Genomic DNA, 27763 nt, shown 5'->3' with positions numbered 1-27763 from the left:
CTCGATACTTCACGTATCAACCCTAGTCCTCAATCTCGTTTACTGTCACGTATCTAAACCCTGTCCCTACAAACTTGTATCTGTCACGTTACTATACCCTACTCTACAATATGTAGTACTGTCACGTTATCTTCACCCTAGTCTATCATACTGTACGTACAACCTAGTTCTACAATCTCGTATAGATCTACAACCTGTCTCCACACATAGTACGTAATAACCTAGTCCCCATATGTATACTCACTAGGCAAACCTAGTTTCCTACAAACTTATACGTAACGTTATCTAACCTATCTCTACATATCGTATCTACTATAACCCTAGTCTCCTACAATACTCGTATACTGTCACGTCATATATAACCCTAGTCTCCTACAATACTCGTATACTGTCACGTTATCTATAACCCTAGTCTCCTACAATACTCGTATACTGTCACGTTATCTATAACCCTAGTCTCCTACAATACTCGTATACTATCACGTTATCTATAACCCTAGTCTCCTACAATACTCGTATAGTATAACCCTAGTCTCCTACAATACTCCTACTGCCCTGCAGGTAGGGCGTAAGAATTGTACCTGCTGCCCCCATTGCATGATCGTAAGAGGCGACTAAATTTGGGATCTTATCTTTTCTCTTCTTTCTTAACAACTTTCTTCTTCCTAATGTCTCCCTTGACACTGCCTCACTTTTGGCCTTTAGTTGAGCGTTCGCCCCTGTGAGGAAGGCTTTGGGTTCTGTCCCCTGGCCGTGACATACCAGAGTCTTTAAAAATGGTAGTTGCTGCTCCTGCTTAGCGCTCAGCAAATTAGGAGTGGGACGACTGGTTCGCCCGTTGTCAGTATAATGTGACCGGGTGGGGTGTGCTGCTGGGTGTCTTCGGCAGTATGCTTCAGTGAGGTAGCACTCTAAATCGGCAAAAGTTCCGGCCTATCACAAGGAGACTTAACACAAACATAACACAGCCTCCCAAAACACACATACGCACTCATCACACGCATACATTTCGCACGCACGGGAGGCCGTCCTTAGATGACCCTAGCAGTTAATAGGACGTTAAACAAAATAAACCAAACCAAACCAAACAATACTCGTATACTGTCACGTTATCTACAACATTTAATTCACATAAAGTCTCAACATCGAATGGCATTTTAAGGTCAACGCGTCATTTCCCTGTGTACCACAATTGTATGCGTTATACAGCAAGTACGAAATAGGAACAATTGCTAAATGCATACCAATTAAGAATTATAAAACAAATTATTCTATGACCAACCGTGTACGTCGTCGTAAGTATGACAATATCAGAATAGTGTCATATGTATGGTGGTTCAAAGATTGTTGATATTTCTGGGACTCTTCTTGTTTCCTCTGTGTGCTATAATGCTGATCTTTATGTTTACCAATACTACGTGATGCAATTTAAGGTTGATTACAAAAATAGCAATAAATATACTACAACGTATATGCATTAGAGCAAAACAAGTTTTGTGAAAAAAAACTCCAAGACATTTAAGTTTTTTTATTTAACAAATTTAATTGAGAAAAAACATCCTTCCGAAAAAGTGTTGTAGAGTCTGGATAGAGTAGCAATAAATATTATAATGAAGACACACTATTTACATTTTTATTACTAGATTTGTTAGTAGTAATCACCACCAGATGATGTTAGTAATTTCCCCCCGTCACTTCCGGGTTACATCTTTGTAAAATTACGTATGAAATATTCATTTCCAGAGTAAATCTAGAGCAGACAAATGTAAGGACATATGCCCTGGACGACTGGGCCACAGTTAGATGTACGGACTGGACAGGATTGTCTGTCGTAGTTAGTTTTATTTTCTCCGGTTGGGGTCACTTCGAAAGTACTGCATTAATGAGCGAAACTTAGCAAAGAGAGAAATGGCTCTAAGGCAGGCAACCCAGTCTAGGTTATGAGCATTGTAATGGTAAAACATGACGAAATGACACTATCTCTGTTATGATTACACCAAACTATTAATTGTCTATACATATTGAGAATACAATGAATGAGCCGCCAATGTAGTCAATGTTATGTAACTGATTATGTTAGCAACGGTGCCAATTGCCTATGCTTACATACTAAGGCACACAAATTCGGACTGTTTTTCAGCCAGCAGTATCACAATAGTGCCAAATTTTTACACATGTATAATGACATGTCACACCCAATGAAAATAAAGTAAATAATTAATAGTGTCTATTGATGTTAATCATACAGCTAAAAATGAGTTGTTTGAAGAAAGATAAACGAATCAAGTTATATTTTTTTTTTTATAATTTCAGACAATACTTTGATCGATTTTGAAATTTTGATTCGGCCAATGATCACAAACATGTTATCCAACATGTGTATTCCTAGTTTGAAAAGTGCCAATGTGAGACATAACAGAATTTTACACTTGACTAGAGCAATACCTTTTGAGAGCAAACGAGGTACATATTGAATGTGTGGTCACTGACTTAATTACGGTAACCGAATTTAGTGAAATACTACGGTAACACTAACACCAATGTATGCTACTAAATTCAAACTTATATAACCAACATTCGGTCATCAAGACAATTACTGGTGTTTTATATATCGTTAGCACACTTAAAATCAATCAAAATCGACCCCTTTAAGTACATGTACGTGCACGTTTTCTATGTCGATATGATCAATATTATATATTTTATGTGTTAAACATAAAGAAAAAATGTCTATACATTTAATGGAGTTAATAGAACGATATAGCAAAACAATAAACAATGCATATATGAATAAAGATTAAAAAATAAAATGTCATAAATACATGTATTAATAAAAAGTAGCAAAATAATAATCACAGATGCTATACATGAGAATTATACACAGTTCATGTTGGATATTGAGAGCTAACATTATATGCAATGTTTGCCTCGACTCATTTTACAGAGATTTCGACTCCAAGCGGGAATGTGTGGTATACTAGCCTCGGAGGTCATCTATACTCTGATATATACCTATAGCACTGATAGAATCCGTCTACCCTGTCAACTTGTCCGCTGTCTACCTTAAACCTTAAACTCCGGCTAATACTTTTAAATAATTATCTAGTCATTCATCCTTGGGGAATGATTATTTCAGTCTTATTTATATTCTCCGACATGTTGATTAATCAGTACAAAGAGACCACATTAAAACTTGAAGAGGTAGGCTACAATGTACCATGTTGAGTACAGAAGCCAGATAACCAAAGTAGCTGAACATATTTGTATACAAAACGAAATGTAACTGAACTCTACCAATTATAAGGTTTTACTTAACGGTGTAAATAGGTATTGTTATAGACAGTAAGATGGTTTGCTGGCTCCTTTATAGAATTGTTCCCATAGTATGAGTTTATCTGACGATTTTTCGATTGCCTCTATCCGTCACGTAGAACAGCCCACGACTCGCAATCAACTTGGCACTCAGGTCTTCGATCCGCGTTTGCTTCAGACGTAATAGTCGTTCCATACTATCTATTTTGTCATTCAGCATCTGGATTAAGATAAATTGCTTTAGTAGTGATATACTTACGTAAGCATTAAAACTGATATAAAAGGTAAGCACAAAGTTCTCGCAAGCTAACATCACCATTAAATATGCTTTTCATAATATATAGCAGGATTTGTCAGTGATACTTTAGAACCTAACTAAGTATACAGTATACATAGTGTAGCAGGACTCGCCAATGATGCCTGAGAAGCAAATACAGGATCAATAATTGTCAATCATTTGAATGGATATATACATTGTATATATATATATATATATATAAATACAAATATAAGTCCAAATATTGCTAATGGTAAACTATCAAAATTACGTAAATGTATCAGTTCACCATGTACCAGTCCTTTTATTTGTCTGTTTTTAGTTTACTTAGGGACAAGAGAGACAGAAAAAAAGATAATACAATTAAATGTATTAAAGGGAATACAATTAATGTTGAAAACATTTTTTTATAAGAAAATAGTTCATAATTCACAAAATATGGGCATACCTAAAGACATTCGCTACACTTGAAAAATCGAAAGTATTGAAGGAAACCACGATAAAAGGGTTGTAGTATGTATCCTAGGGACGTATTATATTAGACTCATCAAATGCATTTATATGGACCGTGTGATGGGAATTTGTTCTAGATCCCTGATAATTGTACAAAACATTCGTCATTAGACAATGATTCTGATCACAACCAGTATGGATAGCGTCAGTATATTGAACTCTTGTACTGAAAGCAGTTTCCATATGGAAACCGACACATAAATTGAACTCTGGGATGGGTAGCAATTCCCCTACGGGTAGTGATATATTGATTGGTAGCAGTTCCCCTACGGGTAGTGACATATTAATTGAACTCTTAGACTGATAGCAGTTCCCCTTTGGATAGTAACACGCGTTGAACTCTTGGCTGGTAGTACTATCCTTATGAACTTACGTGGATGGTTTCATCTTTATGCATGATCTCGGATTCCTTTTCCTCCATAATGATCCTTGGAACGTGGCTATGGCTATACATGTAGGAGTAGAGGGGCAGGGATTCTGGCACCATTCGCCTGTCGCTAAAGTATGTCCTGTAAAATATTGACAGGCCTTTAAACATACACTAGTGCCACCTATCACGATGTCATTGTATTTACAATGATGTTAGATAAACAGATTGCTTGGCAAAGTCAGGATAACAATGCATATTTTCATAAACTGATTTGCCAGAAATGTAAAATATTTTTAACAGCAAAGGAAGCAATGCCAAACAATGCACAATTCACTCGCACTCACTGGAAATATTACAAACGCGCAATATATTTCTAGCATCTATATTTGTATGTTACAACACCACCTGATTCTGCTAATAACATTCAGAACGTTATGCAGATGTTAGGTATTCAAAATAGGCAATTCGACAGAAAATTGACCATAGTGTCGATGAACATGAATTAAATGTTCCCTTCAAGTTTTACGTACATGCTATCAATTGTCATTTGTGGTATCGATTGTTACATTAACATCCAAACTGGACACGATATGTTACATATGTACAACATCAATGACAGACTAACAGACGCCATACTAATTTGGGAATAACAATAACAGAATAAAATCATATCAATATAAGAAAAATACCCAGAGGGACGTATATTGAGACAATGAACAATGATCGTTTACTACCTTGGCGTAGGTACATAATGATCTAAATCCAAGGGGTGAGAGGAACTCAAAAGTTTACAAACACGAGCCGTGTGGTGTGTTTGGCAGCTTAAGAATCTTGTTCCTCCCCAAGGGTTGAGATGACCTTTTCTCTTACCCTGGACAGGGATAACCGCAGTTTTGCCGGGGTGAGATTATCTCACCCTAGGGAAAAGACAAGCTACACGTGCTCTTCGAACGTGCTCTTGTTCTCGATAGGGTGACGTCACTATGACCTGACCCGGAACGTTTGAGTGTTAATTATCAGTATTATTCACAAAAGAAATTAAAATATTAATTATCAGAGTTAACCGAGTGTTTGGTGTTCTTTTTGACAAGCTTATCGGAACTATATTTTGTATGAAATCAACATCGTAAGGTATAAAGCGTCTGCTGCAACCTTATCTCAAACTACGTGTTGTTGTTTACATACGTTTGGATTTGGTTCACACTAGATTGAAAAAAGTAAGAATAATCATTCACCCCTCTTTTGGATGAGATAGGGGGATCTCAACCCTCGGGGGAGATTGTTAAATTTAACAATCTCCCCCTCGGGTTGAGATCCCCCTATCCCACACCAAAAGGGGTGAACGATTCTATTAGTCTCAACCGAAGGAGATGAATTATTATTTTCTATCACAACAGGAAGGTGTTATTCAAATTCTAAGATAGACAATAACCATTTTAACAGTTGAATATCATTCAATTTATATCATAGTGGTATGAACTGTAGATGCGTGTTGATTGGTTGATACCGTTACCTTTGACTAGGACTATTTTCAATCACGGTGTCTAATGCGTTTTGATTGGTTAACACATAAAGGCCACCTCATGAGGTCGCGGAAATAATAACACACAAGACGTATGCGTAATAATAAGTCTCGTCATCCCGCTTTGTCGGTATAGTAAGTTTAAATTTTAAGCAAACTCAAACATGCACTAAAAATTCAGAAAAAAAACTCCAGTAGTATGGAAGCAAAATATTGATGCATTGCAAAACAAATGCTAAATTCAGAAAAATCACTAATTCTTAAAATTCACTGAAACATGTCTTTGCAACCCCAAAACTCATTCATTTTTGAAACGAGAAGAAAATTATCTCATTTATGATGCAATTCACTCCAATTTGGCTATTAACGAATTTGTAACTTAATTGGAGAGACCAAGAAATTTCTATAACAATTTCTCAAAATCCAAGATTCTTTACTCAAACATACACAAAAGGTGAAAAATCATGTAATCTGTAGGGTGTGTTGAGATGTCAATGCTACAATGCAACTATCCTCTCGGTTTGGTTGAAATAACCTCGATGCGTTTGAGGAACTGAGCTGAAGAAAAAGCTCTCAATTACTAGCATTCATAAATTCTATAGTTGCTGGACCCTAAATTCAGGATAAAATTCCGTAATTAAAGGCTAAATAAAAATTTCGAAGTGAAATGTTTTGATGCGCGACGCTGCCGCCGAAAAATGAACACCGTATTCTCGCTTCGTTATCGCCGGAGAGGCAAAAAATAGCATTTGTTTTTATGTCGACTCAAATGTATATATTTCTATAAATTTCTTGTTTAGAAATAACAAACTTTCTAATTATTAATTTAAATATTTCCGCACATTTTCGAAAGTTAAGGTCTTCTTACATCTCAATTGATATTGTGAAAAGAACACACGTTGATACAAAATAGGTCAATTTATACCCAGGAAAGATTTTCTGTTGTGGTAGAAACCAGTCACACAAACTCCAGGCTGTTTTACATAATATTTGTTTTAATCTCGACAGTTATTGCTGTGGGGTCATTTATTTTAGAGATTAGTTAAAATGTTTTATCCTCTTATGACTGAGACAAGAAGATCTCAACGGAAGTGGCAAACACGAGACTAAAATTGAGGTTACATGTACATTATATTTTAAGTAAAAGTTGACATAACTTTATTCCATTTTCGTTGTGACGTTATTATATTGTTTTCAGTGATGACATTCAGGTACCATTAATCCTCGGATCGTTATATGGTCTCAATACAGGTTTCCAGGGTAAGAGATAAGGAAATATTACACCGTTATATTTGAGGATAATCCTGAACAACAGATGATACACGTACTGCATAAAAGAGATACGATATCAAATGCTTGGTTAGAACAATGTCAAGAAAAAATCTGCTACAATAATGTCAAGGATGATTAACAACTGTTACAACATCATCTACGCCTAAATATATTTATATATATAATCCAGTATAAAAAACATGTATATTATAGCTAGTGTATTCAAACGATGGAGAATTTCTATACTAGTTTATCATTAATGAAATAGTGCTTATATGTATAGTTTTAGTACCGCTTTGATTATAAAAGAGAAATAAATCTAAGAGCTCTGACGTTTAAACTGCAAAACAAATCCCCCTAAATAATAAAAAAAGTGTGTTACTGTAAATACTGGTATTCATAGCAATTTGCAAGGTACACTTAAAAGTCAGAACCTATTACTACAACTACCGTGAAAATTAAATAACATCCAAATTAGCCAATAAGTGTACATACATGTATGTATATATATAGGATAACTGTTATGTCAGAACAGACCAGATCAGGCACGAGTACCTTTCCGCAAAAATAATTAATTGTTTAATGGAAACAGAAAAGTCGTCGTTTTTAAAATATATATTGTGGTGTAGTAATGAAATAAAAGCAATAAAATGTTTAATTAGTGGTGAAAAGAAAACAAAAAAATAATAACATCGAAGCGACTTTTAACCGACGATACCAAAATCGAGACACTTTTTAAAGAGAATCATCAGCAGAACATGCCTGTGTAACTCTAATCATTTCTTTAATGAATCATATACCGTTATATGGAGGTATATTTGTTTTTATACAGCTCAATCAATGGAGTCAGGATTCAGGGGTTTTAATGGGATACTTAATCATGATTTCAGGAAAAAAATGTGATAATACCTTTGCATAATTTCCTTCGTTTGAAAGAGGTTTTAATCCATATATGCTATATTTAGCTAGGTATCAGTAACAAAAACACTTATTTGACTATGTTTTGCCATGTCTAGAATAATGGTTCCATTCCCTGTATGTTTTTATGTTTCTTCATTACCCTTTCAGCAGAATTGATAAACAGCACACAACAGGTAGGCATATAAGATTGATCATTAAAGGCTTATTCAACCAAATGAATGTTGTAATACAATTTCCGTTCCCATATTAAAAAAAAACAACATCAAACGCTGTGACGAATCTATGAAAAGTGTCCCATTTTAGGTTACATCCCTATATGGATCATTAGACGTTATATGCTGAGTTTTATATAAAAGGGTTGATTACCTGATACCACATCTGCGCAAATAATCATTGCGGAGATAAGGACTGGAAATATATAAAATGTGTAAACACTGCATGAGTGATCTGTTACTTATCACATTAAATGTTTAATCATTTATTTCAGGCTGATTCCTTTGAAATTACTATTAATTTTGCGCATTAGGAATCTACCATGAAGTACATCCATATATCGAGTTTGATACAAAAATAAGCAGAGAATACTGAATAAAGCTATTACCTTAAACCGACATCGCGCATATAGTCACCAGGAAGATAGCGACTGAAAATATACAAAATGTATATAATCAATGTGAATATTTGCACAACAATCTAAATGACTTGACACTTTTATTCGAATACTTCTCATCACACAATGTATCAATCATTGTTTTTACATTAAAACAAATTTAACCTTAAACTATATCTTATTTTGTGCTGAAGTAATTTTACCGTTGATGTTTTTTTTTTGATCATCTACATATTTCATTTTTTCTAAAAGCATTCCACTTATTCTTTGTTAAGACGTACAGTTCATAGTAACCACCAGCAGCATTTTGTATCAGAAATACCAGGGTTGAAAGACCAAGAACATTTTTCTTTTACCCTAGGCAGTTGTTTCCACACCTACTGATGTGAGAATTTCTTTTCTCTTACCCTGGTCAGGAATATCCACAATTTCACCGGTGATATTTTATGATCTCAGCCTAGGTTGTGACAAGCTACACGTGCTCTTTGCACGTTCTGAACAATTGCATGTCGTCACATCAACAATACCATGATGTCACAGTGACAATACAATTACGTCATCATATTTCCTTGCATTAATGTAACGTCCATATTAGATACATAGGGTAAACAGGGTAAGAGAAAAATAATCATTCACTTTCATGGAAGTGACACAGAAGAATCTCAACCCTCTGGGAAAGCTACTTAAGCCTCGTGTTTGGCAACTTAAGAACCCCCCCCCCCCCCGGGGGGGGGGGGGGGGGGGTGAGCTTAAGACACCCCCCCCCCCCCCCCCCCACCCCTTGGGTTGAGATTTTCCTGTCTCACCCCAAATGGGGTGGAATATACTATCAATCGTACCCCTAGGGTTGAGAAGGGGATTCCGTTTTCACAACATATTGTCTGATATTACGGAAACAATACAATTACGTTAAGTTGACAATGCATGGACATGTATTTCATCAACGCAAAGTCAAAATTAAATACAAAACAGGTAAAAAAAAAAGCGTAAAAGAAAAACATATTTCAACTTTTTGAGAAAGCGATAAGGGAATCTCAACCTTTAGGATAAGAATCCTAAGCTGTCAAGATGTCGGCGAGTTTCATTTTTGTCATCTTAAAAAATACTCACTCGGGTTGAGTTTCCCCTATCACCTCCCAAAGGGGATGAAATGTTATATTAAGCCGTACTTCATCCCTTTATTCGTTCGTTCATTTTTTATCATCATCCATCCGATATGAATAATTCATTAACTTTATAATCACAAGAGACTCAGAGGGCCTGCATCACTCATTAGAATATTTCAGTAATTATGGCAAAACTCCAGTTGAAGTTATATGTCAAGTATTTTCTACTTTTGAACCGACTCTCCTAACAATGGTTCAAACTACGAGTAGGACAAATCCTGTCATTCTTGAAAAAGTGTTTTTCGCTATATTTCCCCTATTGGGCGCTCTTTCTTCAGCCCCGATGTAAGATCTCCTTTGCCCAGTGATGTTCCCAGCCTATTCTCATCAAAATCCATGTAGGTATTCAGGACTACTAGCAATTTAAAAGGAGTTACCTCAATTTGCCCCATTAGGCCCCCAATTTCCGGCCCCCAAGAGATCCACACCTCCGTTGATACAGCATTATATTTCTTTTGCCCAATAATATTCAAGAACAAACTTCAAAAAATCCATTTAGGTATTCATGTCTACTAGCGATTAACCTCAATTTGCCCTATTACGCCCCGCACTTCCAGCCCCGAGCGGATCCACACCCTCAGTTTATGTACAGCGTTTGATCTCCCGTGCCTAATAATGCCCCGGACCAAATTTCATCAAAATCCATTCAGGCGTTCAGGACTAGTAGTGCTTTAAAAGATTTACTTCAATTTTCCCTATTGGGCTATGCACCTCCGGCCCGAGGGGAGCCATACCCTGTTTTAATGCAGCGTTTGATCTCTTTTACCTAAATATGTACTAGAACAAATTTCAGCAAAATCCATTCAGTCGCTCAGGACTAGTAGTGATTTTAAGGAAGTGTTGACGGAAGACGGACAATTCGCCATGGCATAAGCTCACCGGCCCTTCGGGCCAGGTGAGCTAATAATGAGACATAAATCAAGTTCTACAACCTTCTAAACATCACATATAGAAACATATATATGTATATACTTTTCTGTTCGCTCACATCTTCTGTTTAAGGTACCTTTTGTCTGTGTTCATTTATATTCCCATCTAATGTTCTGAGTACCATGCAAAGATATCGTTTTCAAAAAGAGTGATATCCGAATCAGAATCAAATTCCTGCTTGTGATATTTCCTTTGAAAAATGGAGTTCATTTATCAATTAAAATCTAGTAACATGATATGTGCTAAAACAATATATGGCTTTATTAGAACCAGCTTGTCCTAAAAGTCCGACACTGTTAACATTTTAAAGAGCTACTAACAGCTCTACACTACCCAAGAGCAGTACTCACCTGGATACCAACAGAGAAGATACGTGCTCACTGTACTTTAACTAATTAATATTTCACTTCCCATATACAAAATGTATGTTATATAAAATATATTAGAAGAAATTGAATTGGCTATACAACATTTCGGTCAATTCATCACACAAGTTAACCATAAGAATGTTCTACAATGTGTATATAAATATTACACCAAACCAATAACAACTACTGATAACAAATTGTGTAGTTACTAATTAACAGACAAGATTGTGTGAAAATGAAGATGTCATACCAAGGAGCATGTGCATTACATAACCGATATATTGTGAAATATATGGTCATGCAAAACAAAACTAAAATCACGCATTCCACAATTTAAAGAATGCATTTTAGAGTTGAAAGACGTATTAATTGAGAACTTCGTTTCATTTTAATTCACTATTACAACATAGCATACATTTCTCTGTTCAAGCACGAGTGAATGATATTTTTAAGCTATTATATAACAGAATCTTTACATAAAGCATGATAGGAAAGCAGTGTTTTCCGATAAATCACATTCAGGAGAAGTGTTAAATAAAATATTAGAGACTGATAAAGCATTTCCTATTTTATACACACTAATCCGCTGATAGAATGTGTCTAAAGGCTTAGTGGGCATGAAACATACACTGACTTGATGCACACTGGGTGGATATAATCTACAATCTCATCATTGAATTTAGATCCTGAAGCTAATCTATAACACACCAGAAACAAACCAGTATATCCAAATCATTAGAATACGACCATGTTGCATTGCGTGTGATCTTACGTCATTATTATACATTTCGTACAAAACATGACATACATTTGTTTACCTCAACGTTCCCACGGGGATATCATGTTATACAACTGTATACGTTATAATAATCTAATAATTAGTAAATTTATCTCTAGGTGAAAAATAAATACATTTTGTATATCTTATAACATTTTGTATATAATTGAAGTACTAGAGTGAAGGATCATACCAAAGGAGAAGAATTGCTACCAAGCGAAAGCAATAATTGCATTCTGGAGACCAGATTCTACATGTCTATGACTTAATTAAAATATTACATTTTAATTGACCGTATGGCTGCCGACTCCATCTGTGCAATATTTAATCAGTTCGTTGTATAAAATTTGCCTTCTTGTGCCACGATTCCGAATGCAGTTCCTTACATTACAAATAAGACAAGATCATAACTATATGTTCCTACAACAGTGGATTACTTACGTCCTGTCAGGGTGGTTGTGTGGGATTTCACCTTTCGTGTAAATACGTCGCGGCGACTTCACCTGGGACGATCTTTCCGAGGGCAAGGCCAGAGGTTCTAGTACACTAGCCGAGGACAAGGATATTGATGAATACATTTTGTTTACTTTAAGATAAAGATATCACGAAACAGAAAACAGAACCAATATTATGTTTTGTAAGACAATATGTCATCTTCTCATTTATTATGTTCAACAATTAGTAGTAAGCTCTCAATAGTAAAGATATAGATTTCCCGTAAACCATCATATAGTTTAAGGTGCCTTTAAGAGTACATACGAACTTACGTTGCGCATGAGCAACAATTATTCCACGCACTTGTAACATTATTGACATCACTTTGCCTTTTATAATGATTATCATACAGACACACCGACAATTTGATAGTCAGTATGAATAATACATGAATCTAACATTGATTTACTGTTTCCTGTTTCGTTTAAAAAAAAAAAAAAATAATGATAAAAAAAAATTAACAAAATGAAATGTGATTTAACTTGGATACACATATTGCTGTGTTGGTCAGACATTATGCTATAATTTTGTGAGTTTCTATTGTACCGTATGACAGATATTTATAATTACGTTTTGCGTATTACAATCGTAACTAAAGGAAACAAATATCCATTCCAGAGAGATGCCATTCATATTTGAATTCGAAAGTGAAGTTGCAGCATAAATTTGTCTTTACACCACGATGTTTTGATAGGACATAGGAAATCAACTAAATGGTGAGCATTTAATACATTTTCACATATTAATGCATTATAACATAAGCAGCAGCTTTGTGATAATGTGCTATCATAGCTACATTTCTTTTGTACTTTGATGCATTTTCCGAATTTATATGGTATTCGCAGGAAAATGGAATTTAGCTTAAGGAAATGTATATCATAGTGTCAAAATATATCTATATCATCGACACCAGATGTCATCACTGGTCAAGAGATTTGTTAATTACATACTACAAACAGCAAACGTATAAAAATACCTTGGAAACCTTTTACGGCAAACTGTGCAGCTATTTTGCTTACGCTCTAATTTATGTGTATTTTAGTGAGTTAGTACATCAGAGTTGATCGAATGCGTTTGAACTAAAATCACTCCAACATTCACTAATTACAGTGCAGATTATACTGTTGTTATAAAAATAGCATGAAGGTTATATTATGATAGCATATCTACAGCGAAAATTATCTTTGAACAAAAATATATAAAATAAAAATGAATATTTAAACCATCATTAACCTTAACACAGAATCAATAAAGCCTTTCGTGATATACGTACGATCGATCTGTCTGAGAATTCTGATAATTATCACCCTTAGGCTGTGACTTTCGTGGAGATTTAGATGGCGAGGCTCTTCCGGTTTTAGATCCCACAGATACAAGAGCTTCTGTAACAAGATAAAAAAATGAAAAAAGTAAGGTAAACTGTATACGGAATGAAAGCACACTGAACACGGAAAGAAAACATACGAGAAATTAAGTTTTAAAGTAACAAGGTTACGGAAATCATATCCATTACATGAAAATGATCCACCTATAAAACATATTAATATCATATCAATTCCAGATTCATGTTTACTGATATTAGAGGATATTGGTTCCGTAAATCATAAATGTAGGAAAGCCGATCATTATGTCGTTATATTACTTGCTTTTCGTGTTTGCTGTTTACTATGTGTTGTTTTGAGAATGACGCTACCTCCCTCGTTTATAGTCGCATAACTCAACAACTTCCGACTATTATATATTCCTCCTCTTTTACGAGACGTAATTGTGTCATTTCGTTCATTTCTGACTTGACATTTGGATGTATTGTCTCGATACTAAAACATCTTAAAGGTGGTTGTTCATTTCAGTGACCTGTTACAGCCGTTTTAGAGGATACAGTATAGGACAGATACATTGTATTTTATAGTTTAAACATAATTAGTCAGTCGATGTATTTTATGTACTGTAATCGTTTTCGTGATTTATGTATGAAGAATGGATGAGAAGACAAAACTGAGAGTCTTATGCATTTGTCTGTTCTATTTGTATCCGATGTCACATCAATGAACGGTAAAGAAGGAGTGGATTACCTCAAAAGTTTTCTTATCGACGCCGTCTTTCTCATCTTACAACTTAATACTTTACTAGACATGCTATCCCGTTGTGTAATCCTACGGAGCAGATGCCAGATTTGCTAGATTATTCTATCGATCGATTAAAGTGAAATATGGATTAAGATGTAACTCGGTGTATTCTTGTCTTTCACCATGTCCTTATCAGACAGAAATCCTGTTAATATCAAACCACTAGAAAGCCGCATTTAAAGCAAACATGATAAGGCATTTTCGTAAAGAATGCTAATCCGTGGATGTCGGAGATTGAGACAACAGATCAGCTGTCATTCACTTGTATACGTATATGAGGTACCTAACGAGAGAGAACGCACTAGTTCTATCACCGCCGACTAAGAAAACTGTTTTTGCTTGACGTTTTATCTGAAATGTGTATAAGGACTAGTTGGTAGTATACTATGAAAAGAAAAAAACTGTATTTAAATTTACCCAGAGTATTCGTCTGTATAGTCTTCACTTAACCTTCGCTTGTGGCCTATTTTATGGATATCCATTATGTCATAAAACAGTAAAACAATAAAAGGAGAGAATAAGACCGATGACAACCGCATTCTCAATCTAGGTAAACGCCGGGCAATGTTACGTTCTCGGGATGAGCAATAGGTTTAACAAACATAAAGAAATCAGTCCAAAATTCTATTTTGATGTTATTGTGATGATCAGTAATTTATATATATAAGTTTCATGTTCGGATTAAACCTCCTAAAATCAGACCGGGTTACATACAGACGGGTCTGGTAGAGTTAACAGGTGAGGGTATCATTTTTGTAAGCTAACGACTGCTCATTACATATCTTAACAATTAGAATAGCAATAGAGAATATTTGATGTGAGATGCAAGAAATCGTTATTTCTCTATCTGTAATAATCAAAATATACTAATGACCATTTCTGTTGTTATGAATTTGCAAGGGATTACAACCAGAACCACAACATAGACAGCCCGACTACAAATAACACGTGTACTAACATTACTCTACTTCAAAATCATAGAATATTCAATACGCTATATTTATATATAAAACTAGAATTTCTAAAATAATTCTTCTAATTCATGTTCAAGTGAAAACAAAAACACATAAGTTATAAAATGATAAAACTATCTGACATAATGCGTTGTAGGCCGATAATTTAATTGAAAACATTCATGCGAAATATTTAGTAATTAGTCTTCTGCATCACATTACCACTTACCTCTGTCTGGTGTATATGTGACTAAAATAAAAGAGGGAAATCCTTTGTGATGAGATTTAATGAGGCAAGGACAATCGGGAATGATTGGCATGCATTATGACAACACTGTGCATCAAGTGGTTTCACATAATTAGTAGAAACGTTTGAAACACCAAATCGAATTTCAGGTACGTGTATTTCGCATTGAAATCAAGATTTAAACATATATTTAATAAATTGACATAGATGACCGCGACGGGATATTTCGATAAAAACGACAGATATGTGACAAGACACTGTGTTAAACAAAAGTAGGTCAGTATCAGTGTTGGTAAATGATATAAATTGATATATTTGACATAAAAGAAATATTTCTTAATGTTTTGATTAGGTCGAAAATAAATGTGCGACACGAAGTAAGTACACTGTATATTGGGCAGTTTCCTTGTGATGTAAATTTACCTGAACAATAAAAACTGAAACAGACAAATTGTAACAACATACCGCCAATACTAACGAAAATATTGTAAATTCTATAAATTATGAAACAAGTAATACATTTGTGTCTACTTACTTAATTTGAAATGTTTACAACATCATGCTATTTCACCTATCCGCTAACGTTACCTTTACATGTGTTCACTATTATCTCATTACATCATTTTACGTGTACTCCTTTAAATTTAGTGTCTGTGGTATCTCATTATATATTGCTATGTCATTGTAAGTTTTCTGCACTGATTACGCCCTAGCTTTCTGTGATAGTGTGTGACGTGTTTGTATGATTATGTGCTAGCTTTCTGTGATAGTGTATAGCACGTTTGTATTTTTATGTGCTAGCTTTCGTTGGTAGTGTGTTTGTTTTGTATGTGCTATATTTCTGTTATAGCGTATATCTGTTTTGTTTGAATATGTACTAGATTTCTATGATAGCGTACAGTCTGTTTGTATTATTATTTGCTAGCTTTCTGTGACTTTGTATGTTTTGTTGCTTTCTGTTTGCTGTATGCTTTTCATCATATACATGTATGTCGCGAAAATAGCGCTACAGCGCTAATGTTTCTCTGTTTGATATATGGGACGTTAAATAAAGTTTCTTTTATCTTTTACCATATCTAAGTTTTTGCTTTAGACATGTACAATTTGTAAGTGTCTCTCCCGTATATCTTTTAAATTTGAGGTACTAATGACAAGGCTGTGATCGAGTACAGGGATACACATACATATTTTTTGGTAATAATCAACAAAGGATTATACGAAAGACACATGGTATGAACTACAGCAAAGATAGATTATGAGAGAGGTCACTTCACACTGATATCATTAGTCACACGAGGCAGTAAATACAGGTGCGGTAAAATATGAAATGAGAGTTAGTTGTGTTTTCAATAATCACTAAATGAAAGAGTTGATCAGAAGAACCTTTGTCCAAATGTGTTTGAAAAAAAAATGATATAAATGATCGCTTCTGGTTTAATCATGTAGAGAGAAAGTACCAATCACCACAGCTGTTTTATGTTAAGTACGAAATATTGGTAGGAAGTTTGGAAACAGAAAAGATTCCACAGGGTATACACGTCTACATAAGGTAAGTGAATATGATGAGTGGGTATGATATAGTGGGAAAGTATAATTAGATCCACGTCCGATATCTGGTGGATAGGGTCGTCTACTTACGACTATTGGGGTCCTTTGGATGCTTAGAGTTTTCCTTGGGGCTTGTAACGTCTTTCACGTTGGGTGTTTTTTCGTTTTCGCTTTGTTGCTTTGAACTCGAATATGCTAAATCTATCTCTTGGCGGCTTTTACCTTGCCTTTGAAGTAGGTTGTCAATCTGCATGCGCAGGAAGATCAATATCCGGTCTATCACATGAACCTTGCCATTAGCTAACGCACGTATGACGTCATCAGATAAGTCCATTCCCAATCGTTTAAGAACACGTCTGAAATTAAAATGACAAAGTTGTGTTGATCTTACTTCCAAAGAAATGTATTTGTGTGTATCGATTCCAAAATTTTACTTTATTTCTTTTTAAATTACGATAGTGTGTGTTATTTCCCTGTTTTAGTCGAGGGAGGGGTAGTAATCTGTACAGGAGTCTGTTAACAATGTTATTGCATTAACAGACACAGTACAATGTGACCTATGACACTTAATAAAAAGGTACTTGCACTACAACAAATAAAAAACGCAAAACAAAACACAATATACCATGACATATTGTAATCATACAACGCATACAAGCATAATGCCATTACATAATCAACCCAGGACCAATGAATAACGTCAGCACAGTGTTAACACAAAGGGGGTTATACTATAGTGTTAACACAGAGGGGGTCATACAACAGTGTTAACACAGAGGGCATCATACCACAGTGTTAACACAGAGGTGATCATACCACAGTGTTAACACAGAGGGGACCATACCACAGTGTTAACACAGAGGGGGTCATACCACAGTGTTAACACAGAGGGCATCATACCACAGTGTTAACACAGAGGGGACCATACCACAGTGTTAACACAGAGGGGACCATACCACAGTGTTAACACAGACGGAGTTATACCAGTGTAATTACATAGGGAATGATACAACAGTGCTAACACAGAGGGCATCATAACACAGTGTTAACACGGAGGGAATTAACCCAGTGTTAACACAGAGGGGATCATACCACAAGGTTAATACAGAGGGGATCATACCACAGTGTTAACACAGAGGGGATCATACCACAGTGTTAACACAGAGGGGATCATACCACAGTGTTAATACAGAGGAAATTATACTACAGTGTTAACACAGAGGGGATCATACCACTGTGTTAACACAGAGGAAAGTATACTACAGTGTTAACACAGAGGGGATCATACCACTGTGTTAACACAAAGGGAATTATACCACAGTATTAATACAGAGGGGATCATACCACAGTGTTAACACATAGGGAATTATTAACCACAGTGCTAACACACAGGGAAATCATTAACCACAGTGCTAACACACAGGGAAATCATTAACCACAGTGCTAACACATAGGGAAATCATTAACCACAGTGTTAACACATCGGGAAATCATTAACCACAGTGCTAACACACAGGGAAATCATTAACCACAGTGCTAACACACAGGGAAATCATTAACCACAGTGTTAACACACAGGGAAATCATTAACCACAGTGCTAACACATAGGGAAATCATTAACCACAGTGCTAACACATCGGGAAATCATTAACCACAGTGCTAACACACAGGGAAATCATTAACCACAGTGCTAACACACAGGGAAATCATTAACCACAGTGTTAACACACAGGGAAATCATTAACCACAGTGCTAACACACAGGGAAATCATTAACCACAGTGCTAACACACAGGGAAATCATTAACCACAGTGTTAACACACAGGGAAATCATTAACCACAGTGCTAACACACAGGGAAATCATACCACAGTGTTAATACAGAGGGGATCATACCACAGTGTTAACACAGAGGGGATCATACCACAGTGTTAACACAGAGGGGATCATACCACAGTGTTAATACAGAGGAAATTATACTACAGTGTTAACACAGAGGGGATCATACCACTGTGTTAACACAGAGGAAAGTATACTACAGTGTTAACACAGAGGGGATCATACCACTGTGTTAACACAAAGGGAATTATACCACAGTATTAATACAGAGGGGATCATACCACAGTGTTAACACAAAGGGAATTATACCACAGTGTTAACACAGAGGGGATCATACCACAGTGTTAACACAGAGGAAATTATACTACAGTGTTAACACAGAGGGGATCATACCACTGTGTTAACACAGAGGAAAGTATACTACAGTGTTAACACAGAGGGGATCATACCACTGTGTTAACACAAAGGGAATTATACCACAGTGTTAACACAGAGGGGATCATACCACAGTGTTAACACAGAGGAAATTATACTACAGTGTTAACACAGAGGGGATCATACCACAGTGTTAACACAGAGGGGATCATACCACAAGGTTAATACAGAGGGGATCATACCACAGTGTTAACACAGAGGGGATCATACCTCAGTGTTAACACAGAGGGGATCATACCACAGTGTTAATACAGAGGAAATTATACTACAGTGTTAACAGAGGGGATCATACCACTGTGTTAACACAGAGGAAAGTATACTACAGTGTTAACACAGAGGGGATCATACCACTGTGTTAACACAAAGGGAATTATACCACAGTATTAATACAGAGGGGATCATACCACAGTGTTAACACAAAGGGAATTATACCACAGTGTTAACACAGAGGGGATCATACCACAGTGTTAACACAGAGGAAATTATACTACAGTGTTAACACAGAGGGGATCATACCACTGTGTTAACACAGAGGAAAGTATACTACAGTGTTAACACAGAGGGGATCATACCACTGTGTTAACATAAAGGGAATTATACCACAGTGTTAACACAGAGGGGATCATACCACAGTGTTAACACAGAGGAAATTATACTACAGTGTTAACACAGAGGGGATCATACCACAGTGTTAACACAGAGGGGATCATACCACAGTGTTAACACAGAGGGGATCATACCACAGTGTTAACACAGAGGGAACATACCACTGTGTTAACACAGAGGAAATTATACTACAGTGTTAACACAGAGGGGATCATACCACAGTGTTAACACAGAGGGGACCATACCACTGTGTTAACACAGAGGGAATTATACCACAGTGTTAACACAGAGGGGATCATACCACAGTGTTGACACAGAGGGGATCATACCACAGTGTTAACACAGAGGGGATCATACCACAGTGTTAACACAGAGGGGATCATACCACAAGGTTAACACAGAGGGGATCATCCACAGTGTTAACACAGAGGGGAACAAACCAGTGTTAACACAGAGGGGATCATACTACAGTGTTAACCGAGAGGGAATTATACTACAGTGTAACAGAGGAAATTATACCACAGTGTTAACACAGAGGGGATCATACCACAGTGTTAACACAGAGGGGATCATACCACAAGGTTAACACAGAGGGGGTCATACATCAGTGTTAACACAGAGGGGACCATACCACAAGGTTAACACAGAGGGGATCATACCACAAGGTTAACACAGAGGGGATCATACCACAAGGTTACAGAGGGGATCATACCACAGTGTTAACACAGAGGGGATCATACCACAGTGTTAACACAGAGGGGATCATACCACAGTGTTAACACAGAGGGGACCATACCACAAGGTTAACACAGAGTGGATTATACCACAAGGTTAACACAGAGGGGATCATACCACAAGGTTAACACAGAGGGGATCATACCACAGTGTTAATGCAGATGGGATCATACCACAGTGTTAACACAGAGGGGATCATACCACAGTGTTAACACAGATGGGATCATACCTCAGTGTTAACACAGAGGGGATCATACCACAGTGCTAACACAGAGGGGACAATACCACAGTGTTAACACAGAGGGGACCATACCACACTGCTAACACAGAGGGAGTTATACCAGTGTAAATACATAGGGGATCATACCACAAGGTTAACACAGAGGGGATCATCCACAGTGTTAACACAGAGGGGACCATACCACTGTGTTAACACAGATGGGACCATATCACTGTGTTAACACAGAGGGGACCATACCACACTGCTAACACAGAGGGAATTATACTACAGTGTTAACACAAAGGAAATTATACTACAGTGTTTACCGAAAGGGAATTATACTAATGTTGACCGATAAGAAATTATACTTCAGTGGTAACCGAGAGGGAATTATACTACAGTGTAACACAGAGGAAATTATACCATAGTGTTAACACAGAGGGGATCATACCACAGTGTTAACACAGAGGGGATCATACCACAGTGTTAACAAAGTGGGAATCATACCACAAAGTTAACACAGAGGGGATTATACCACAAGGTTAACACAGAGGGGATCATACCACAGTGTAACACAGAGGGGATCATACCACAGTGTTAACACAGAGGGGATCATACCACAGTGTTAATACAGAGGGGATCATACCACAGTGTTAATACAGAGGGGATCATACCACAGTGTTAACACAGATGGGATCATACCACAGTGTTAACACAGATGGGACCATACCACTGTGTTAACACAGAGGGGATCATACCACTGTGTTAACACAGAGGGAATCATCCACAGTGTTAACACAGAGGGGATCATACCACAGTGTTAACACAGATGGGACCATACCACTGTGTTAACACAGAGGGGATCATACCACTGTGTTAACACAGAGGGGATCATACCACAGTGTTAACACAGAGGGGATCATACCACAGTGCTAACACAGAGGGAATTATGCCACAGTGTTAACCGAGAAGGAATTATGCCACAGTGTTAATACAGAGGGAATCATACCAGTGTTAACACAGAGGGAATTTTACCTCAGTGTTAACACAGAGGGGACCATACCACAGTGTTAACACAGAGGGGATCATACCTCAGTGTTAACACAGAGGGGATCATACCACTGTGTTAACACAGAGGGGATCATACCAGTGTTAACATAGAGGGGATTATACCACAGTGTTAACATAGAGGGAATTATACCACAGTGTTAACACAGAGGGGATCATACCAGTGTTAACACAGAGGGGATTATACCTCAGTGTTAACCCAGAGGGTCCATACCACTGTGTTAACACAGAGGGGACCATACCTCAGTGTTAACACAGAGGGGATCATACCACTGTGTTAACACAGAGGGGATCATACCTCAGTGTTAACACAGAGGGGATCATACCACAGTGTTAACACAGAGGGAATCATACCAGTGTTAACATAGAGGGGATCATACCACAGTGTTAACATAGAGGGAATTATACCACAGTGTTAACACAGAGGGGATCATACCAGTGTTAACACAGAGGGGATTATACCTCAGTGTTAACACAGAGGGGACCATACCACTGTGTTAACACAGAGGGGATTATACCTCAGTGTTAACACAGAGGGGACCATACCACTGTGTTAACAGAGAGGGGACCATACCTCAGTGTTAACACAGAGGGGATCATACCACTGTGTTAACACAGAGGGGATCATACCTCAGTGTTAACACAGAGGGGATCATACCACAGTGTTAACACAGAGGGAATCATACCAGTGTTAACATAGAGGGGATCATACCACAGTGTAACACAGAGGGAATTAAACTACAGTGTGTTCACAGAGGGGATCATACCACAGTGTTAACACAGAGGGAATCATACCAGTGTTAACACAGAGGGGACCATACCTCAGTGTTAACACAGAGGGGATCATACCTCAGTGTTAACACAGAGGGGATCATACCACAGTGTTAACACAGAGGGAATCATACCAGTGTTAACATAGAGGGGACCATACCACTGTGTTAACATAGAGGGAATTATACCACAGTGTTAACACAGAGGGGATCATACCTCAGTGTTAATACAGAGGGGATCATACCTCAGTGTTAACACAGAGGGGATCATACCACAGTGTTAACACAGAGGGAATCATACCAGTGTTAACATAGAGGGGATCATACCACAGTGTAACATAGAGGGGATCATACCACAGTGTAACACAGAGGGAATCATACCAGTGTTAACATAGAGGGGATCATACCACAGTGTAACACAGAGGGGACCATACCACAGTGTTAATACAGAGGGGACCATACCACAGTGTTAACACAGAGGGCATCATACCACAGTGTTAATACAGAGAGCATCATACCACAGTGTTAATACAGAGGGGACCATACCACAGTGTTAACACAGAGGGAATCATACCAGTGTTAACATAGAGGGGATCATACCACAGTGTAACATAGAGGGGATCATACCACAGTGTAACACAGAGGGAATCATACCAGTGTTAACATAGAGGGGATCATACCACAGTGTAACACAGAGGGAATTAAACTAGTGTGTTCACAGAGGGAATTATACCACAGTGTTAACCGAGAAGGAATTATGCCCCAGTTTTAACCGAGAGGGAATTATGCCCCAGTTTTAACCGAGAGGGAATTATGCCACAGTGTTAATACAGAGGGAATCATACCAGTGTTAACATAGAGGGTATTGAGACATTATATTAATCCAGAGGTAATATAACGTAAACACTTATTTATTAAGGTCTTCAATGCGTTCTTTGATTATCGATTCTATCAGTGACTGTAAAATATACAGGATGCCTGTATTATATTCATGTGTAAAGTTTGAATTGCTTATCTTTATTGATTAAATGGTTCAATACTTCATATAAATGTTAAAACGATTTTTTTTTAACTAAGCCATCCAGAGTTGTGTTACCTTACATGTTTTTACAATGAGACCTTCCATCAATTGACGATCGGCCTACTTTGTGTGAACAGGTAAACAGGTAAATGTGGAAAAGATCAATTGCAGCGAAAAGTCTAGTGTTATTTACAGGAGACAAACAATTATAGAACGGTCCAGCCTGATAGCGACAATAATTAACTTTATCGGTCGTTAGAGCCAGATCAATAATCATGGGAACAGCAGCCATGCTTCCATATAACACAGAGTGTTCACGTTACATACTTTTACCCACATCACTGCGTGGAGGTAACTGATATATATACATGTATATTGTTTCATTAAAATTAAATCATATTCGATTGGTATAACTGATATATATTTCGTTTCATTAAAATCACATTATATTCGATTGGTATATCGATGTAAATTATACTCATGACGTGTACAATTCGTTAGCTGCCCAGGTAAAATTAAGAATCAATACTAACAAAATGCCATTTCAGCTGGGCATCAGTGTTTTGTGTTTTCCACAATGTGTGACCATTCATGAGCGTATATGCGTCACACTTTAATGACTTATACAAAGCATAGCATGGTGTATATAAAGGTTATTTCGTGCACATTCATTTTGATTGGGATATTCACGCCAATATTCTATTAATTTTGAAACTGCAATTGAAGACACGAAGGGTGAGGCGAGCAATAATGCTATCTTATCCTGACCATGTTTTGCATTTGTACGTAGCTAGTAATGTTGCATTAAATTGTAACAATCTCAAACATCGTTTCATGATATACAAAACTGACTGATCTAGGTAATGTTGTTCTCTCCCTGTATATTCTAACACCTGTATCGGTCTATTCATATTTATATTATATTTAGAGTCACGCAAACGAGAGCTTGTTTGAGAAGTGTTGTTTTATATTAATTATTTGATATGTAGCATGACTAATAATAGACTTATATATGTGTTATCCACTTATAGTATAATTTATGTATTTGATACCAATCTTCGATCTTTATAGGAGGTCAAAGCAGCGTTCAGATGTCGTATTATATTTCTATCAAACACTTAAGACCATAAGGAAAGGGAAAATTGTCACATTTTGCTCGTAGTTTTACCTACCTGTTTAAAAGGTACCAGTTTTCCAATTTCTGTTTTGTACTACTAGCGGGGTTGTAATTGTGAAGGTCCACCAGCTTGGGAAATAATGCTTGACAATTTCCGCAATCAAAACTGTAAACAGAAATAAATTTACATTTGTGAATATTAAACAATACGACTTATCTAAGTGGCTAACTGTGTGTTGCCGTATTCAACTAGTATAACATGTTACTTTATAAATAGAGTACGTGTGTATATTGCATTTCACATCAGTCGTGCTATCACTAAAACACTTTCACCTAGTTATTAAACTTTTAGTTTTCTAATGTTGTATATGGCTTTATTGTTTGATGTGATAATACTTACATTCAATCGAATGTGGCAGAGGAGTTAATATATATTAAGTCCTAATAACAATGTGATAAGTAATATAATGCTGTGGGTTAGGACACACAAATAAGGAGCGCTTATTTACCATAGGGAACTAGGAAACCAGGAAACCTATTCGTTATGATCACAGACACAATATCATTACCGAAGGTCAAGGTTTCCTTAGCAATCAAAATGTGTAGAGGGCGAAGATTTTTTTTTGAATTTTTTTTTTTTTACAAAATTAATGCACGGATTGAAATGAAATAATAGAACAAAATGAAAAACATCAACTATATACGTACACTACAGTTGTACATCTATTCATATTTGATAGATGGAATATCGGTTCTAACACACAAGCACATCGTAAATTCTGTACAGTCGTTAATGCGATAGGGGCAGTATCATGGGAGTTTAAATACAAACTTTGATAGTGGGAAGATAATATACTCAGGACTATTTACGATATAAACAGCAATAATGCAAACACCGGAGATAGCCAATTGAACTTGAAACATGTAACCGTGCTGTGTACACAGTAGTTCTGGTATGGACCAGACATTCAGTGTACCTAAGGTAAATATCAATCAGGTGAACATTACCTATGTCAAATACATGTTTCAGTTCCAAATTCAATTCAAATTGACATTTTCAACTAGTTAACAACAGTTTAACCTACGAGAACGCATTACCGTGCTCAAAGTGTTTGCATTTTTCATGTGTTGTATAACATAAGTTTAGTAAGTAAGAAGTAAGCTCTTTATCAGACTTACCATGTACCTTTAACTAATCTCCAACACACAAGTCAAAACGTCCACATTACGGTTTGAATTATGTTATGATCACCACTAATACATTTTGTATGTTACATATCTCAAACATTACACACACTCGTATAGAGTACCTGATGACTGTAAATGTTCTAGATTGAGGGTAGTGTCGTTATTACGACGTACTGCTCTCTACAAGATTCTATAAAATTCTTATAATTATGCTATCGATAATATAAAAATATTTGGTGATCTGCGTCTACTAAGATGCAATATACGGACCGTGCCAAACCAGTACCATGCGGGGATGAAGTTAGCCCCTGCTAAATAAAACGACTGCGGAAAATATACCCATGTTATTAAAACTGACAGCCTTGCACCCATATCGTAAGTCTATGGTATTAATGTACAGTTCCGCTACTTGAAAAGAGTGCTAAACACTTACAAATCTGAAGGTAATCTACTGTCAGAGAGGAAGGAACAGAAAAGATATATTAACAAGAGTACCGTTATTGGTACAAAGCTCCTATTGTATATCACTATACCGCTCACTACATTCCGGGGCCAAGTTCACCATCAGTACAAAGCTCCCCTCATATTGTATATCACTATACCGCACACTACATTCCGGGGCCAAGTTCACCATCAGTACAAAGCTCCCCTCATATTGTATATCACTATACCGCACACTACATTCCGGGGCCAAGTTTACCATCAGTACAAAGCTCCCCTCATATTGTATATCACTATACCTCATATTACATTTAGGGGCCGAGTTTACCATCAGTACAAAGTTCCCCTCATATTGTATATCACTATACCTCACATTACATTTAGGGGCCGAGTTTACCATCAGTACAAAGCTCCCCTCATATTGTATATCACTATACCGCACACTACATTCCGGGGCCAAGTTTACCATCAGTACAAAGCTCCCCTCATATTGTATATCACTATACCTCATATTACATTTAGGGGCCGAGTTTACCATCAGTACAAAGTTCCCCTCATATTGTATATCACTATACCTCACATTACATTTAGGGGCCGAGTTTACCATCAGTACAAAGCTCCCCTCATATTGTATATCACTATACCTCACATTACATTTAGGGGCAAAGTTCAACATCAGTACAAAGCTCCCCCCATATTGTATATCACTATACCTCATATTACATTTAGGGGCCGAGTTCACCATCAGTATCGGGGCCGCGGTGGCCGAGTGGTTAACGTGTACAGACACTTTATCACTAGCCCTCCACCACTGGGTTGCGAGTTCGAAACCTACGTGGGGCAGTTGCCAGTACTGACCGTAGGCCGGTGGTTTTTCTTCGGGTACTCCGGCTTTCCTACACCTCCAAAACCTGA

At 36.8% G+C, this 27763-nt stretch overlaps 1 protein-coding gene across 1 annotated transcript in view; it reads right to left on the bottom strand.

Annotated features, from left to right (window-relative positions):
* Window positions 1–1522: 1522 nt before the first annotated feature.
* Window positions 1523–27763, bottom strand: part of LOC117339112 — a 44987-nt gene continuing 18746 nt past the window's right edge. The window contains 9 exon segments of the mRNA XM_033900505.1: window positions 1523–3532; window positions 4476–4611; window positions 8554–8595; window positions 8789–8830; window positions 12481–12585; window positions 13808–13916; window positions 17499–17764; window positions 25275–25350; window positions 25353–25385. Coding sequence (XP_033756396.1) covers window positions 3392–3532; window positions 4476–4611; window positions 8554–8595; window positions 8789–8830; window positions 12481–12585; window positions 13808–13916; window positions 17499–17764; window positions 25275–25350; window positions 25353–25385 — 950 coding nt within the window. The 3' untranslated portion in view covers window positions 1523–3391.

This window comes from Pecten maximus, chromosome 12 (assembly GCF_902652985.1).
Source record: "Pecten maximus chromosome 12, xPecMax1.1, whole genome shotgun sequence".
In the NCBI taxonomy this organism is placed as follows: Eukaryota; Metazoa; Mollusca; class Bivalvia; order Pectinida; family Pectinidae; genus Pecten; species Pecten maximus.
Note: the sequence above shows the minus strand (reverse complement) of the source record. Positions and strands in the feature narration are given on the sequence as shown.